The 18794-nt window shown below is 40.8% G+C and overlaps 1 protein-coding gene across 4 annotated transcripts in view; it reads right to left on the reverse strand.

The window, feature by feature from the left end:
* The window catches only part of nrp1a (neuropilin 1a), a 195539-nt gene that overhangs the window by 176076 nt on the left and 669 nt on the right, over positions 1-18794 (reverse strand). The window contains exons 1-3 of one of the 4 annotated variants that reach the window (XM_072253977.1): positions 18293-18613; positions 17697-18074; positions 15233-15407 (exon numbers count right to left, since the gene is read on the reverse strand). In XM_072253977.1, the coding sequence (XP_072110078.1) occupies positions 15233-15407; positions 17697-17769 (248 nt within the window). In that variant the 5' untranslated portion in view covers positions 17770-18074; positions 18293-18613. Of the gene's footprint in view, positions 1-15232; positions 15408-17013; positions 17167-17696; positions 18075-18292; positions 18614-18794 lie in introns of those variants that run through there. The other 3 variants (XM_072253978.1, XM_072253976.1, XM_072253979.1) reach the window with 3 other exon arrangements.

The following is an 18794-nucleotide window of genomic DNA, read 5'->3' on the forward strand; positions in this document are numbered from 1 at the left end:
TAATGGTGCTGAATCCAATGTCAGTTAAGTAAATTAATTTCAGTAGCTCTATTTATATTTTTGATGTTAAGGCAAAATCACATTACTGTACTGGTTAGTGACCACAAACATGGTTTGCAAGTAGAAGAGTTGGATTTATACTGTTATATGTAAACAAATGCTATGTCCATCACCTTAAAAGAGCAGTACATTTGTAAATTTACATGTACACAGAAAGTAATATTTGACAGTACAGTTGAGCCTCAGAGTACACTACAATCTCCTTAGGAATGTCTCCAAAGTTGCACTCCAGATTTAGATCAGAACTGTACCTCCTTGCCAGTTCCACAGATCTCTGCATTGTCAGAATAGCTTTCTGATATTGTGTTGTGGAAATTCCATTTGAACAATGGAAATTCAGAAGCCATCACTTTTGATCCTTGTTACAAATGCTATTCATTCTAAATGGTTTTCCATCCTCCTTTACCAGGCTAAAAGAAAGTCAAAACTATTGCTTTTTGTTTGATTCAGAGCGGATCTTGAAACCCATATCCTATACATCAGCAAAGAAACCATCTTGTGCCTTTTCATTACCACCCATCCTGACCCCTGCCCCACTTTCAACCTCACTGAAATCTTTTATCATAAGATTCAATTTCTCCCGTTATCCTTCGTGACTTTTCATCCATCATTCTCTGAAAAATCCACTTGTTATTATGCACTGTACAATACTATATCTCACTCCCAACATCATCCCATCCATGTTGACCCACGAAGCTCCCTGTGTCTTCAGCATGTTAAATTTAAAGAATAAAATACTGAACTTGTCAGAAATAGACAGCATAATAGCTAACTCTCCACATAGGCTGACTGATCTGTCAACTTCTGGCATTTTCAGTTTCTACTTCACAGTTCCAGAATTTTGCCTTTTCTATTATATTTCAAATCTTCAGTGTTCAAATTCTCTAAGGCCAACAAACACTGCCTCTACAGCCTTAATCCCCAATATGTCCATTGTTCTCAAATTACTCTTTTAGATATTTCCTCTGTCCCAGAAATGGTATGAGAGCTTTCAGGGTATCTCAACCACTTCCCTCTAGATTTCTCCCTTGAAATTCTTGTTTCTCCATCCTACTCCACAAATTTAGAAACATTTTTTGAAACCCACATTTTTAGTTGAGCATTAGGTCACCTCCCAGTTAGCTCACTTCTCCTAACTATCACAATATTGACCACAATCAGTGTAAAGTTATTCAATGTAAAGCTCTCTGGAAATTTACCTGATTTCACTTCTGCACCAAGTACGCCCCTGCCATCCATTTTTGACTACTACTGTGCTCCCTTCTCAACCATCATACAGTGACAAACCATCATACAATGTCCAAGCATCATACAGTAACAAGCCATCACGTAGTGATAAACCATCACGCAGTGACAAATAATTATACAAGTGTGTATTATGGGTGAAGGTAAATGACTAAAAAGGTATTTAACAAATAGAAGGAGAACAGGGAATGTAACACTCAGTTCTTCTGTTGAAATGAACTTAGCTTTATTTTTTCATTTCCTCACTGAGGATTTGATCCTAATTGTAATTGTGCATTGAGACAACCACTACTACAATTTGTCTTTGGCTTAAACTACTCCATTGAACAGGTTCTCTAGTAACTCAATGATTCATATTGAAAAAATGTTTTTAACACTTACAAACTAGGAACAAATTTCTTTGAATTAAAAATAGTTTACTTGACATGATGACTTCAATTGCTGAAGGACCCTGTCTGCATTGCTATAAATTTTAAAATACATTCAATAGCTCTGACCCTTTTACTGGATCCCTGCCTGTGGTTTGAGTTCTTCCATGAATTCCTGTCTTGACATTTTTTAACTTTATCACTCCCTTATTGAAGACATTTGATCCCTCTTGTAACAGTGCATGCAAATATCCACTGCTGTCTTTCCCCATGCTAACAGATATCATAATCTGATATATTCTTACCTTAAAGAATGAGCACATTCAGCATTTTGGGTCAAGCTTTCCTCAGAGTAATCAATCATATGACCCACCTATTTCCCTACAACCCATTCTCCCCTCTCCTCTCTATTCACCCCTCCATTTGTTTTCCCTCAGTCTGGTAGCCCTCTCACTCCTTCTCTTCTCCTGCCCATCATCTCCCTCTGCTTTCCCACCTCTGTCCCTTTATCCAATAGTGCACTGTCCCTTCCTATTAGATTCTTTCATTTACAGCCTTTTACCTCTTCCACCCATCAGCTGCCAGCTTGTACACCTCCCCCTCTCCACACCCTCTTATTCTGGCTTCTGTTCCCTTCCTTTACAATCCTAATGAAGAGTCTCAGCCCAAAGCGTTGACTGTTTCATTTTCCTCCAAAGACACTGCTTGATCTGCTGAGTTCCTCCAGCCTTTTGTGAGTGTTGCTCTTTCCTACTATCCTGATTCTCAAAATGGCCATCTAGACTCGGGGTAATTTACAAAGGTCAATTAACCAACCATCCAGTACATCTTTAAGAGATAGGAAGAAACTGGAGCACCAAGGAAAAATCCAGGCAGACAGCACTGGAGGCCTGGGTAGCTGAACGTGAGTTGCTGGAGGTGGGAGGCAGTAGCTTTACTGGCAGGACCTTTGAAAGATGCATGTCAAAGTTACCTCTGAAACTCTATGTAAGATGCTGGAAAGATAGGAATATAAGAACATAGGAGTGGAAGTAGGCCACTCGATCACTCAAGTTTGCCCTATCATTCAATATGATCATGGCTGATCTGGACCAGGCCTCATTTCCTCTTCTCTGCCAGATCCAAATAGCCCTCAGTCCCCCGATCTTCCAAAGATGTATGCACTTCATTTTAAATACCACCCCTCCTCCCCACCAATGTTAAGCCTCCAGGGTAAACAATTTCAGTTTCACAACCCTCTGCGTGAAGTGCCCACACCTCAGTTTTAAATGACCTATCCTTAATCTTGTAACTATCTCCTCTCATTTGAGATTCTGCCACTAGAGCAGGGGTCCACGGAACCCATGGTTAATAGTAGGGGTCCACGGCATAAAAAATGATCGTTAGCTCATGCACTAATGGATAAGCCTACAAAAAGCAGTGGATATGGCCCATTCCATTATGGGCAAAGCCATCCCCACCATTACAAGGAAAGCAGCATCCATCATCGAGGACCCTCACCACCCAGGCTATGCTTTCTTCTTGCTGCTGCCATCAAGAAGAAGGTACCGGAGCCTTGAGTCCCACACCACCAGGTTCAGGAACAGTTATTACCCCTCAATCATCAGGCTCTTGAACCAGAGGGGATAACTTCACTCACCTCACAACCTTTGGACTCACTTTCAAAGACTCTTCAACTCATTGGTTATTTATTTATTATTATTCTATATTTTTTCTTGTTCCATTTGCACCGTTTGTTGTTCTTTGCACATCAGTTGATTGTCTTTATTGTGTGCGTTTTTTCATTGATTCTATTGTGTTTCTTCATATTTACTATGAATCCCCACAAGAAAACGAAGCTCAGGGTAGTATATGGTGATGCATATGTAACTTAAAAATAAATTTACTTTGAACTTTGAACACCTTAACAGCTACCCTGTTATGCTCTATTGTTTAACTCATTCTTCTAACCTTCAAGGACTATCTAGTATTTCTTTAGCCTCTTATGATAATAAAACTTCCTCATCCCAAAAATTAGCCCAATGAACCTCGTTTGGACTGTCTCCCCACCCAGTATGTCCTTTCTAAATAAGGGGATCTAAACTTTGTACTTTACACTAGATGTGGCCCCACCACTCTTAACATTTCCCCCTTTTGAAATTCCCCCCCGCTTGCAAAAAAGGTAAATATCTCATTTGCCCTTCTAACCACTTGCTGCACTAGATGTTAACTTCATTATAATTCATTGGTAATTCAAGGTTTAGAAAAGGGATTTTTAAAATTAAATACAAGGTGAGCTTAGAGTCAGGACAATTTTCATTTCCATAGAGGCAAACAAGTTCTGGAAAGTTCCACACCAAATAATGTTCCTGAAAGCAATCACTCATATAACACAATCCATAAAGCGAAGTACTGTTATGATTGCTGTCATCTTATATTTAACCTGACACAGTTGTGGTATCCCTCCTTCAATAATGAAAAGCAAAAAAAATCCAAAGTAACTGTACAGTTGCGATACGCTTTACCTTAACACATAGTGGTCTGGATACTACTGATAGTCTAGTCCTAACGATTTTAGTTATTCAAGGCCTATTGTCAGACAATGCTACTTCACTCAGTGAGGTCAGTTGTGCATCCTTTTGATATCGTTTCACCTACTTCTTTCAGATAAGCTCCTGGTGGTACACCTGAGACAGAGTCTGTTCCTTGAAGATGGGTCATCTCCCTCTGCCATGACCTTCCAGGATCTGTAGCATACTGCATGTGACAAGTACCACTGGCTTCTGCCATGTCTGTGTTTGTCCCTATGGCAGAAAATGTTGTACTGACACTAGGTTTATTCTTCTTGGATCAGAGCATGGCAGAAATTTGAGATGCTTAAAGAGGAAGTCTGACTGTTATATCTTCACCTCTTTCAGCCATTGATTGGCCATTTTCTCTCCCCTCCTAGTGGAGAGGGTAGTAATGGCCAGAGGTCAAATTTTCTGAGCCTTAGTGAATTGTCTGCCATGCACTCAAGATTATTAACTGCGATCAGCACCTCAGGGATGTCACATCTGGCAAAATATCCTTTGAGCTTGTAAATAGCCACGGATTAGTAGGTTCTCTCTTCATCTGCTACTTGAGGTAGCCCTGACCTGAGCTTTGCACAGGTCCGCCTGGGATTTGTCTTTTTTTTGATGAAGATCTGCAGTTGGTCCCTAAATTTCACATTCATCTCTGATCAGTAAATGCTTTCTTTTCATCCAGAAAGGGAGGCATGAACAGGTGTGATTATCTCATTTTGATATAGGTTGGAAAAACCCCTTTGCCTCTGGAGACCAGATCACTTTAAGCACCGACATATTGCTTAAATAGAAGTGAGTCTGGCTGAGCTTCTTTTTATCCTGTTGCGCACTTTATCCTGCGTTTTCATTTTTCTGTGCCAGTGTCTGAGGGATTGTAATATGTCTTGCCACACTGACTGCCTCAAGCATATCTCCAGAATCTCTTGTGCCCTTGAGATAGGCTTCGCTGAGCATGTTAGTTACACACACGTCTTCACATGAACAGTCCGAACTCCTTACATTATGCTGGAATTGGTTGTTATTGCCACACTTGCTAAGATACTGTTCATACAGATGAAATCATTATTCAGTGGTCAAGTTAAAACATTAACAAAGCAGAATAAAGTCTAACTGTCACAATGTCAGATTCTGCTGCGGAGTCTATCTGCTCCCGCAGGTGGGCTTTGCAACAGGTTTGGTAATTGCACTTGTGAATTTGCACGTTCCAGCTAATTAGTACTTCGTTATGATGGTATTTAACTCCCTTTTTTTTGCTCTAGTCTTGTCGAGACTTGACTAGAAGCACAGCAATGTTTACACTCCATGTTTATCCTTCTTGTCCATGCAAGAGGACTAGCATTTGCTCTGACGCTGTAAAGGAGCAGTATTCACTTAACATTTAGTTATTGTTTCCATCTGCAGTGCTGGCATTTAACTTTCAGTCTGAGAGTTTTAGCTAATGGCCCTGTTGGCCTAACATTTATTGTTTGTCCTTTTCTTTAAATTCTGCAACAGTTCTCATTAAAGTCAGTGAACTGTCGACCTGCTCGGTGTCTCCCTTTCTCGGCCCTTGGGTCATATCCGAACATTCTGCTACTTACAGCTACAGAGAGAGTGCAGTGTAGGTAAGCTAAGGTGCAAGATCATACCGAGGTAGGTCTTGAGGACAAGAGTCCATTTTATCACATTACAGACCATTGACTAGTCTTATAACAGTGAGGTAGAAGCTGTCCTTAAGCCTGGTGGTATCTGCTTTCAGACGTTTCATGTCTACATCCTCTATGAAGGAGCTCAGATGGTCTTTGATCACTACGCCCATATACATATGTCCTGCATATGTACTGGCAGAAGCAAGCAAATGGTAAAAGTAGCTCCCTGTCAACTTATGCACAATCCACCTTTACGTCTGTCAGACTTGCTTGTGAAGCAACTGGATAATTCTCTCTCAAAGACCGTTTTCTGAGGCACCTCCCAATAGTGTCAACTCCTTCCCCTCATCAAAGTGTTTCACCACGGGGTCTGTTATGACTACCTCGTTGATCTGTTAGATCCTGTAGTTGATCCTGAATGCCAAAGCAACACAATTCCATATCTTTCTTAGACAGTCATCTGACTGTCCCACATCTAATGCAGGTGGTAGCAGTACCTGCTCAGATTGTTATTCAAGAAGACACTGTAACCCAACAAGTCCATTCAGATCATTATTCTTTATTGCCTTGATTTTGGCAGGAATTGATTTCAGACAATTTCTGCTATTCAAGTGCCCTATGAGGGAGGCTGCCTTCAACTTGGGCTTCAGTTTTTGCATCTTCAACATGATTTGCTTCTCTTTGCATCTACTCATCAGAATACTCAACTTGGATTTTACACATAGTCTAACTCTTCCTTTAAACATGTTTCCTTTTATTCAAGAACCAGTGTGCAATCTGCTGTGCCCCTTTCCCCACTGAGACCTTCGACTTTGTCATATAGTTCCATGAAAGACAACTGGATATTCGTTGATGAGCTTCATAACCAGAATACTGCATTAACCCACCTTCATGGTCCTGTTATGGGGTATCTGTATCAGTGGAATCTATAGCACTATGTTACCAAGAATAAATGTGACTTCTTTCGGGTCTACTACAATGAAACCCACCTCTTATCTCCCTTGATTCGTTGGGCTCACCATCTTCTCAGAGTTCCTTCCAACTGACTTCAGTATAGCTTTACTGTACATTGATTGCTCATGACTCATTGGTTTCAGCTGCACTGCCTCACCATTGATGGCTTGACTTAGGAAGGCAATACAGCTGAAATATAGTTGGTTACCCGTGCACCAATAGCTGCACTGAAAGATTCAACGACTGCAACACAAGGAGAGGTTTTAGGTTTATTTGGTACTCTGAACTAACCCCTTCTCTGTCTCTGTCCCCACATGGTTCAGCTCGTTCACATTTGATTGTCTTTACATCATCACAACCTCTAGAAATAATTTTCTAATCCACATTAGACACAGATTCCCCCACACAGAAAAAATCCTTTTTTTTTCAGCCATTCATGTTGTCATCCACAATGCATGCAGCACTTTAGTGATCTTGGCAGTGCTTTCTCTTCTCTGTCCTGCTACACTGCACATACTTCCTGATGTTGGCCTTTCAATAATTCCAGACTGACTCTGGACAGTTCCACAGCTTCAGATGTCTGTGCTCACATTTCTGGAGTTAACCCTCTTGTCCCCTCTGTCTCCTTGATTCCATAAAAATCCTGATCTATGAAGGGCATGTCTCTGAAATCAATGAAATGTCAAGTGCCTGCTTATGGTCTTATTTCCATTAAGGACGGAATTTCCTCTGTTCTTGGCTGCATGTACAGAATTGGTAATCATCAACAGTTTTACTTCCAGTAACGTTGCAATGTGCCTGTTATACATTCTCCAAGGTTCATTTTAGAGCTTCATGATACAGTACAATTCTCTTCCCTTGTCACCAGTGAGATACAATAATGTTTTTACTTTTGTCTGGTCTGGTTTATCTGCTATACGCAGCTTGACATATACTGTAAACTCTTCTTCCCGTACCTCTGTTCTTTAGACAATTTGCTTTTCTGCAATTTCATTGGCTTAGGTGACTTTATTTGTTCCATCTGTGCAATCTCACCGGAATTACAGAGCTCCATACCTCTTGGCCCATAATGATATGTGTTCTCAATTGGCAGGGATCACACGTGGGACTCAGTGCTCAGATTCAGACAGAGTGAATAAATTTTGTAGTTTCAGCACTCTGAACACAATGAATCTATTTCTTCACAGGATATAATAATATAGTAATGCAAACTAATAACAAGTTATTAATGACAATGGCAGGAATAAATGATGGAAAAGGCTATTGAATGTGACAGGTACAGCCCAATCTGTAGCAAGCAAAGCCCTCCTTATCACTGAGTACATTTTCAAGGAGTGTTGCCATTAGAAAGCAGCATCCTTCATGACAGAGACACTGTTCAGCTCATGTCCTCCTCTCACTACTACCATTGGGCAGGGGGGTACAGAAGTCATCGGTCTCACACCACCAGGTTCAGGAATAGTTATTAACCCATAACCATCAGGCTCCTGAACTGACATGGATAACCTCATTCACCACTACTCTGCACTGATTCTGCACTGACTCTTTTTCAAGAACTCTTTACAACTCGCATTCTTGGTATTATTTTTGTATTTGCACATTGGTTGTCAGTCTTTGTTTAGATATAGTTTTCCATGCAATTCAATTGTATTTCTTTTTTTTTCTTTAAATGTTTGCAAGAAAATGAATCTCAAGTTAGCATATGGTAACATATACAGTATGTATTTTAATAATAAATTTACTTTGAACTTTGAATGTGATCAGAATCAGGTTTAGTATCATCAGCATATGTCGTGAAATATGTTGTCTTTGCATATTATATAATATTTAAATTAAATAAGTAGTGCAAAGATAGAAATTCAAAAGTAGAAAGATAGTATTCGTCGGTTTAATGTCCATTCAGAAACTGGATGACAAAGGGGAAGAAGCTGTGCTCGTTTGTATTTCATGCTTTGGCTTATTTCTGCAGAGGCAGGCTGTTTTTGACAATTTCACAATGAAAAAAAACTTGCAATCAAGGAAGCTGAACTTAAAACAGCCAACATAGCATAAGACACATTTGTTACAAACGTCAAGGAAAAGTTATATAAAATGGCAGGACATATGTAAGTCATTGTTATATACCTTTGATCTTTTTTTTATTAATGGGAAGGGGTTGGTCGTATGATGCCGTGTTTGTACTTTCATTAGTGAACACTGCAAGAATTACATGCACTAATAATACCTAAAAATTAAGAATTTTGTTTAAAACTAATAAGTAGGGTATAGAAATGAAAGATGGACTAATAGTTACGGTATTGCAACTGAAAGATTCAACAATTACAGCAGAATGAGAGGTTTTGGGCTTGCATCCTGCAGAGGATTATACTCGCATTCATCAGAAAAGACACTGGCCTGAAACCAATATCTAGGCAACATCTGTAAATACATAAATTATTCCACTCTACCCTAAATGCAGGTTTGCTCTTGATGGATTAGAATAGGTGAAGTGGCCACTGTAAATTGTCCCCAGTGTATCGGTGCGCTGTCAAAATCTGAGGAGAGTTGATGTGAAGGTGGGAAGAATAAAATGGAATAAGTGTAAACGTATGCTTGATATTCAGCATAGACTCAGTGGGCATAAGGGTCTCTTTCTACGTTGTCTTAATATATGAACAAAGTTCAAAATCCCATTGTTATGAAATTAATACAAGTTTTAAGCAGGGCCACTAAAACAGGTACTCCAATGACTTCCTTAACTACGAATTAAAAACGAAGTGGCTGGGAATTGGTACCCTGCATCTGAAAATGAGAATTGGTAGCCTGCTACCTTCTAACTCCATAACGAAATCTAGAAGATTAGTCGGACGTCAGAAGCATTTCTCATTACGTTCAGGGGAGTGTAAATCAGAATTGATTCTGAATCAAAGCAGTTTCAGCAACAATGTCCGGTGGCTCAAATGATCAAAAACTCTATCAGACATACTAGATACTTTAAATAATAAGATTGAAGTAAGAAATGTTCAAGTACTCTCCATAATATTTATTGCCAGGCCTCTCTTTTATATTTTGACTTTCAGTTGCGCCTTTTTTCCCCAAAGTTTTGTCCATATGCAGAGCAAAATGCTCTAATTAAGATATTAGGCTGAATTGAAGTGTATTCAAAACATTTCCTGCACCTTTCAAGCCTCACAATCCCAATCCCCTGAATATCCTCACTTTATTGATCCATCATCCAGGACAGGGGGGCCATAGATGGAGACTGGTTAAAGGGAGATTTCAGATTAACATTAGGAAGCAATTCTTTATGCAGCGAGTTGTGGACACATGGAACAAACTACCTAGCTGTGTAGTCGAGACTTTCAAATCTAAACTCGACAGTTATTTCAACACACTAAGTGTATAGGAATTTGGCAAACTTTGTTAGCTGAATGGCCGGTTCTTGTCAAAAACTTTCTAAAGTTCTAATATACATGTGCTGGAGGCAGGGGGCCAAACGAACTCACCCAAAACTACTTGCAGCAGGAGAGAGAAACAGGGCTGCAGTACTACTGAGATTGCACCCATGACCCTTACCTTGTAAGAAGGCTCAGAGACAATTTTACCGACTTCTAATAACAATTACAAAATCTACAAATGAGGTAAGAAATAAAATCATTGTAAAAAATAACACTAAATAAATAAAAGTAAAAATACAATGGATTCCGGTTAATTGGGCCATCAGGTAATTGAGCCAGCTGTTTATTTGGGACAACTCTTAAAAAACAGAAACTAATTGAGAAAATAGCCGGGATGCCCTTCATTTGTTTGGGATACTATGCTGCTTAACTGGGATAAGAGAGTGTTGATGAACAGTTTCTAACTAGTGTCAGTCGTGTGCACTTGTGTGGCCATTAGACCGTGCATTACACCATGCTTAGACCAGACAGTTTTTGAATAACGACAGTTCTGCGTATTTATGTTCAAAAAGTGTGAACTTTGTCACTGATAGTTGGCAAGAAATAAGCAGTAAGACAACTCAGAACTGTTTTGCTTGCTGTGTTTTCAAGTATTCAGGCTTGAAGATGCCAGAAACGGCTGTGAGTGAAAATGAAAAGATCTCTGTACTTCACAAGCTACGAAGGTAACAATAATCATTTTGAATGTTACAATGAAAATGAAGATCTAGAAGATATAGTCATCAAAAAGATTATATGAATGCATAATCTGCACTGGATGCCTTCGCTGATTTTGTTCACTTATAGTCAATCAAAAGAATACGGCAGTGTACACTGGATGAATTGCTTTGTTGATAACTATTAGAATCTAATACACAATTTTATTGTACTGTAGTAGTATTGTTGGTGTTCTAATTTGTTCTGTATTTCATTTAAATACATAGTTTGTGCTCAGTTAAATGGTAGTTATTCTTTTTACACCTTTTAAACTATTTCCATTAAACTTTGGCTAATTGGGGCAGCTGCTTAATTGGGCCAAAATGTACTGGTCCTGATGTATCCTAATTAATTGGTATAACTTGACATAACACTTTCTTCCTCATATCTGGATTAGACATCTCCATTTAAGTGAATGATTCCAATTGTATGCAGGGCCTGGTTGGCACAGCATCACAGAGGCAGATTCCCTGGCAGAGTGCTGGGGAATCCCAGAATGCAGAGTCTGTAACTGACTCACTCTTAACAACAAAGCAGGGTCACAGATGTTCTGGCAACTGTCACTCAGCTTGTGTACGTAAGCACAGAACACACGAGCATCTGTACAATGGTGGTTCCCTTCAGAACTATCAACAATAGCTGGCACTCTCACCCCTATGTTGCTTCCTTCCTCAGACTTACATATAACCTCATACAAGCACACTTGGAGTTCCAAAATATTCTGGCTCAGTTCTTCAAAGCCAGAAACGCAAGCATGTTCTCACTCTCCTTATGGGCTCCAGGATCAATTTGCAAAAGGGATTTATGGGAGAAGGGTGGGCTCTCGCCTTTGTTTTCCTGTCATTCAGCAATTCATGTGGAGGGGAGGGAGTGGTCAGCCACAGGGTAAACTCGTCACTTCGAAAAGGTTTTGTATTAGTAGAGGTAGGTTCCCACTTAGTGCTGAATAAGCTTGGTGTATCCAGGACATTAAAGTCGATGGAACATAGCAAGCTAATCAGGAGCTTCTCTATTACTGACAGCAGTTAGCTGATGTATCAACAATTACATTTGATAAAAATGGCAACTAAGATATAATATCTGGAAGACAGGTATTAAGTATGGTAAAATATCGAAGGTTCAATGACTATCATGACTGAGTTGCAAAAACATAAATATTTGCCGTGGGATCTCAACATGTTATCTTGTGATTAGTCTGAATGTACCTAAGGAATTTTGCTTTGGATACAGGGTTATGGTGTTTAAAATCAATTCCTATCCTCTCCGCAGAGCAAGGCGGAAGCTTGCCCTGTTAGTTGTTTTACAACCAACTCAAAAGTCAATCTTCCTGAGGATCCTAGTAGTGACTTTAACATTAAACTGCTTGCTGCCTCATAAAGGAAAGCAGAATCTGTGTCCATGTTCTGTAGTGGTAACCAGAGCTGAGTCTTCAATACACCAGGACAACACTGATTATTGAGCAGCCAACTTCAATTATTTCAGGCACTTTAAGGGGCAGCTGGCCCTGAAGGGGTGGGATGAGGATGATTTTTCTCATTTAAGTCCAAATATCCCTGGAGGCAAAATAAATGCCCTAATGGACTGGATGGCTGTAGTCAGATAAGCAACAGGAAATTCATCAGTCCTCTATATGAAGCATATCTGCGTACTTAAGGCTCCCTAAAGCCCAGACTGGTGTTTCATCATTTTGCAGGGAACGAAGTAGTCCGCCAATTTTAGCCCCATCAGTTAAGTATTTCTGATTAGGAGTATTTTTAAACTGTTAAACTTGATCGACAAAAATACAGTCTAAACTTACCAAATGTATCAGATGTCGAAGCTGGAAAGAGTGCAGACAAGACTTAGCTGAAGAGAGAGCAGAGGAGCTCTACCAGGATGTTGGCAGGACTCAAGGAATTGAGTTATGGAGGGAAGTTGATGGAAAATGAGGGATGATCTTATGGATGTGTAGAAAATCATGAGAAGGGTAAACAGAGTCAAAGCACGTAGTCTGTCTCCCAGGGTTGAGGAATCTAGAATTACAGCACATAGGTTTGAGGTGGGTACAATGAAGGAGATGTAGACAGGTACATGGATTGGAAGGGATTAGAGCAGGGGTTCCAAATCTTTTTATGCCATGGACCAATACCATTAAGCAAAGGGTCGATAAATCCCAGGTTGGAAACCTCTGAATTAGAGGATATGGGACAAATGTGAACACATGGGACTGGCTCAGATGATAATCTTGGTTGGCAAGGACTATTTGGGATGAAGGGCATGTTTCCATGCTGTGTGACGCGATGACTCTATGACTGTGTATCAACCGATGTTCCCATAGTACATTTTAAAGTTTTCCCTGATCAGTTTCACAATGTCATCTCATGCTTTAATTCCACAGATTTTTTTCAAGTTTTGATGAAACTACACCACCTCCAAATAACGTACTATCCCACCTACCCAAAAACTACATCTACAATAGATTTCAGCTATTATGCGTTTTTATATTTAGATTTAATTTGCACAAAGTATTTCATATATGTATATATACACACACACACAGACAAGGAAAGGCATTATAGTATGGGTATAGTTATAACCAGAACTGCTCCCAAATTTAGCAAAACAAAAGAAATTCCACGTGGCTTTGACTTCCAGCAATCCTCCTACACTCAAATTAAATACTACACTCATTTTAATTAGGTAACCAAAATCAACAGCCAAGTCCTGCAGGATATCACTTTAATATTTTTCAGAGCCAGTATTTTCTCATATCAGTCAGTTCCTTTGGCGATGCACAGTATGAACAGGACTCCAGTAATAACTTTTTGATTTGCCTTCTGACATTCCAGTATATTTTATGAAAAATACAGTATATATAATTCCTTTAATCAGCAAAATGATGCATACGATCAAGAGGGAGAAAATCAATTGAACTGAATTTTCTTAAAGGGTTTTCAGTTAAATTAGAAAATATTGTTCTGACATTGGTAGACTCCCTTAAGAGATATATGAGAAATAATTCAGTAAAAGTCTTACTGTTATGAATTGGTCAGGTACCCAGCTTTATCTTGATGTTCTATTCTAACAAATCAGAAAAATGCAGCCAGAATAAATATTGCAGGAAATATCTGCCTTTGCAACACTAAATTAACAGCCTCAAATTTGAACATTTTAAATTATTAATATAAATGAAAAACGCTTTTGCTGATCAGTCCATATTTTGAAATAGAGTAAGAATTCACACAGATCAAATCCCACAATGAAAGCAGAGTGGCTTGTGAAACATAACAATGAGGATTGCATCAATGAACAGTACAGCAACAAAGAACCAAAATCAAAAATGAATAACAAAATTACTAAATTCAAAACATCTCCGACAACAGTCATTTCTATACAAAATGACAGCATAACACAAAACACTGATCTCTGTGTTTTAAGCTTTGAAGTGCTCCATTATGGATTGCAGATATAAAGATGCATTAAACAGCATTCAACTTTAAAAGCGGAAACTGTCAAAATGCTGCTTATAACTTGTGCTATGGTACTGCAAAAACACTCTCTGCCACAATTCACTGGATCCTCTGCTGGTGCTACTAATTAGAATACGTCTCTGGAAACTGTACTTGACACAGTCTGAAAACTTATTCAAATGCTAGTTATTCTCAATGTGATGTATTTAAATATGCATAATATAATGACAGATTTTTTTTTCTAACAAATTAGTGTTCAATTTATTAATATAATCTAGGAAAAGGGATTGCAACATTTTGTCTTTATTGAGATGTATTGTTTCTTTGTTGTAATATTTTTACATAAGGGTTAATCTTGGGGATTATTATTGTTTCTTTCACATTTTAATAAACTCTATAGCTTTAACGGCATCAATCACATTGCATGGGTAATAATATGTAAAGTTCAAGACGATCAATTATTGCATAAGGCTTTACCAGAACTGTGTTCTCATTATCTGAGTTACAAGCACAATGACACAATATTCACTCCTATTGTCTCTTTGGGAAATAATCTCGCCTCATTGTCTGATTGCTCTCAACCATGAATGAATCCCGATTCCTGAAACAGTAACATTTTTCACTGGTGCTGGAGTAGTTGTTATAAATAGAAACTCGCAGTAAATACGGCAAATAAAAAAGATAGTTTAAAGTGGGTGACATTTCTGTACTCCGGTATTTGTAAAGTGGAATATTGACCTTTCCCATACAGCGAAGTAGGATTTCTGTTCTCCCGTTTAGCGAGTCCCTGTATGTATTTTGTTACCACTAGAGGTCACTGTACATAAATTGGAAACCTGTATGACTTACTTGCAATCTCTGTCCTCCAGATCAAAGTGAGGATTGAAATTAATCATTATTCTCTGATAAGGTTCGGGCGCTTGGATCACCCAGGCGCAACTCTCTCGCGGATAGTAAGAGTTCGGATATCCAGGAGAATTCAAGTACCCAGGATTTGTGATCTGTATAGTATCCCCACATCGATCTACAAAGGAAGATCACATTCAATCAAACCAATGCCGGTGCTTTATTTACAACGCATGTCTTTATTTCAACATGCATACAGCTGATTTGCCTGGAATTACAGGTTTTGCAACTTAATCTATTCTAATAAGGTACTTGGCCAGAATCTTACTCTATTATCCCAATTACTTGGTCAGAATTTTATTTTAACCTGTAAAGTACTTTGGTTTTATCTTATTCTGCTCTATAGAATACTTGAACAGACTTTGAATCAGCCAGCAACTATTTCACTTCCAAGGTTTTCGATTATTAGTTTTCTCAGCCCACAGCCGTCACCTGTGGGGAACACATTCGCGTCTGCAATAGATTGAGGTTTGATTCTCCAGCACTTGATTTCATGAAGTCTACGCCCATTGATAAAAGGACGTAAGTGGCCGGACAAAGAAGGAACGGGGAAGATGATTCACAGGGTGGAAAGGATTTTAATATCGCGCCCTGTCTATAAATTCGTGAATTCGCTTTGCTACATGGCCCTTGCCTGCTCATTTTGTACAGATTCAAGTCGCGCCGGGACAGCGGCCTTCTTTGAACCTTCCCCACCCGCAGTTGAACGCTGCGACGCCCTGCATCGGGCTCGCCGATGAGAGGTCATCCCTTCAGCCCCTTTCCACTTCAAAAGGGATAGTAAGGATTGTTCATTTGTCTTCGACAGCGGAGGTCATGCTAGATAAACGAGCCCAATGGTCCTTCCCTGCCAAATTGAATGAAATTACTCGCGCTCGAAGCGCAGATTGAAGGAGATTGGTTTGAATTAACCCTTTCTAGGCCACTTTGGCCCTCGCACCCCCCCCGCCCCTCCCCTCCGAAAACCCCAGCGACTGTGATGGTGAGAAAATGGCAGGGCTATCCGGGACTTGTGCGGCCACACTCAACCAGTGCAAACCAATCCACATCTTTATCCGGAACACAATTAATTTTTTTTATTACCGAGCCCCCATCTACAAATTTGAATAATGTCCAAACCATTCTCGCTCTCTTGGACTCGAGTCTTATATTTACGACCTGGCATTCGACGAATACAAGGCCGAATACTTTACAACGAACTTTTTTTTGGGGGGGGGACTTTTAATTAGTATTGGATGAATTATATCATCCTTTCCCCCGCCCGTTATTTTAAGCCACAGCCGTATATTTTCTTTCTTCTGTAGGCCAGTCTATTTCACTTTGTCCCCCTTGTTTTTCCGGCAGGGAGGCGAAGTGACAGCTGAGTTTGGATATTTCTGTGGTTTCCCCTGTCAGGCGGAGCGCGGAGAAAGGAGCCGATCTGCACAATCTCAAACCAACCCCGTTCAGGGGGTGGGGAGGGGGCACCTCCAAATGGTCGAGTTAAGCTCAATAAATAATATCAGTCTGAGATACGGGCTGCTGGCCTCCAGACGAGGTTAATAAGTTAGGCGGCAGGTTTTAAAAAGTACAGCCAAGTGGTTTTATGAACCGGCCAAGAATGTCTGGGGTACTGTAGAGATAAGACGGAGCCAGCATGTCTTCAATTGCAGATCACCGGCGCGGCCCCTCACATCTTTGGTTAAGATAGGCATCACATACCAGGGGTGGAGGGGGATACAGACCTCGCCCTGTCCGCCTGTAACGCCGGCGATGCTCATCCGTATAGAGCTCTCCGCTCCCATTCACTTTGAAGGACATGAACATTCACTCAGTTTAGGTTGAAAGGATTCACGCCTCTTCATCGCCGCGGTCCGCAGCAACTAGTGGCAAAGGGAAAGACTGGCGCTCACCAAGACCAGCGCCAACAGAGGCTGCGGAGGGACTGGGGTCGTGGCCCCGCCAGGACTGACTCACTGGGTCGTCCTAAAACAGAGCAAAGCGCTTTTGGTTTGGAGGGAGATACGACGTTCTCGACCCGCACTGTCGGTTTGCTCTCCGGGCAAATGAAATATTTCTTGGGAACACCCAATTCACTTCCTCCTCTATACCAAAAGAGTATCAGTGAGCATTCATATCGCACCCTCCTGTCCCGCCGAGCTAAGGCTGTCCTCGGCACACTCGCGTTCAACTTCATTTATTTTACGAAGGCTCTCCCCACCTTTCACCCAGCTAGCTGGGTTCGTCCGTTCTCTGCTGTTCTCCAAGACTAACTGTCCGGCTATCTCACCGGGTCTACCTGATCTGACCCCGGCGCCTTAGTTGGAGGTGTTAATATTAACTCGCTGCTCCCCGGCTCGGGAGTCCCGGGGAGGGAGTCACATTTGCTGACATCGTAGTGAGTAGAAGGAGCACGGGCATTACTCACCAGTCCTGTGCGCTTTACATAGCCCGATGACTGCGGCCAGTAAATGCAGGAGAAAAACCCGGTGCTTCCTCATGACACTGGAGGTTCTACAAAAATCTGCGTGCAGAGAGAGAGGAGGGATAGCGAAAAAAAAAAAGGAGCGAGTCCAGCGCTTAGCGGAATTGGTTACTTTGGGAGATCTGAGCGACTTGCATCCTAATCATTTAGCTCCGGTTTCCTCTCGCTGCTTACGGATAACACGGTTCCTGTTCCAATGTCTGGCGTTGCCATTTCCTTAAAATCCCGAGCCAATAAAAGCTTTCCACAGACTCCACGGAGAGAGGGGGAGACTCCTCACAGACAACAGGCGATCACACAACAGCAGCACACACCGAGTCTCTGCCGGGGAAAGAATAGACAACAGTTAGAGCTCTGCATTAAGTCTATGTAGGAGACATGAGCCAAGTGTTTAAGTTAAGCACTGACTCTAAGCAATAAGTATGTAGATCCAGGTTGCAAAACAACATCCTGGTCACGTTCGTATTATACAGAAAAGTATCAATAATAAAATACAGGACGATTAGTTCCGGTGAAGGTAAGCGAAGTATTTCAATAACCTTAGTAGGATTGATTGTACTCTGGTCCCTATGATCTTAGTCGCTCTCCAGTTACCAGACCCACACTTAGAAATGGATATGAATTGACTCTAGAGTGGCTTGGGTTCACTATTAAGAGTATTCTCACAGGGGAAGGGAGATTGGCGTAACTCTTTCAGTAGAATGGAATAGGGTTGGAAGTGTAGGCAGGATGAGAGAGGAGGGGAATCGCTCCAAGTGATGACGGCGCTAGTCACTCAAAACGCTCCTGCGTCTCTCGCGAACAGTCTCAGCTGCCAAAACAGTGTAGATTTAGTTCCCGCAACAGCAATTCTGATAAAGACCAGTCGGACGCCCGGCGCACCGAATCAAACACGCCCAGCCGCCGGCAGCTCAGCAAACTATTAAAAGAGTTCAGGATCTGACCGAGGGCACGGGCGACATCCCCCTCAGACACCCACACACGGCCGGCCAGCGTCCGCCGACTGGTGCCGTTACCAGCTCTGTGAAATAGGCAAAATAC

This window comes from Mobula birostris, chromosome 3 (genome assembly GCF_030028105.1).
Source record: "Mobula birostris isolate sMobBir1 chromosome 3, sMobBir1.hap1, whole genome shotgun sequence".
NCBI classification, from domain to species: Eukaryota; Metazoa; Chordata; class Chondrichthyes; order Myliobatiformes; family Myliobatidae; genus Mobula; species Mobula birostris.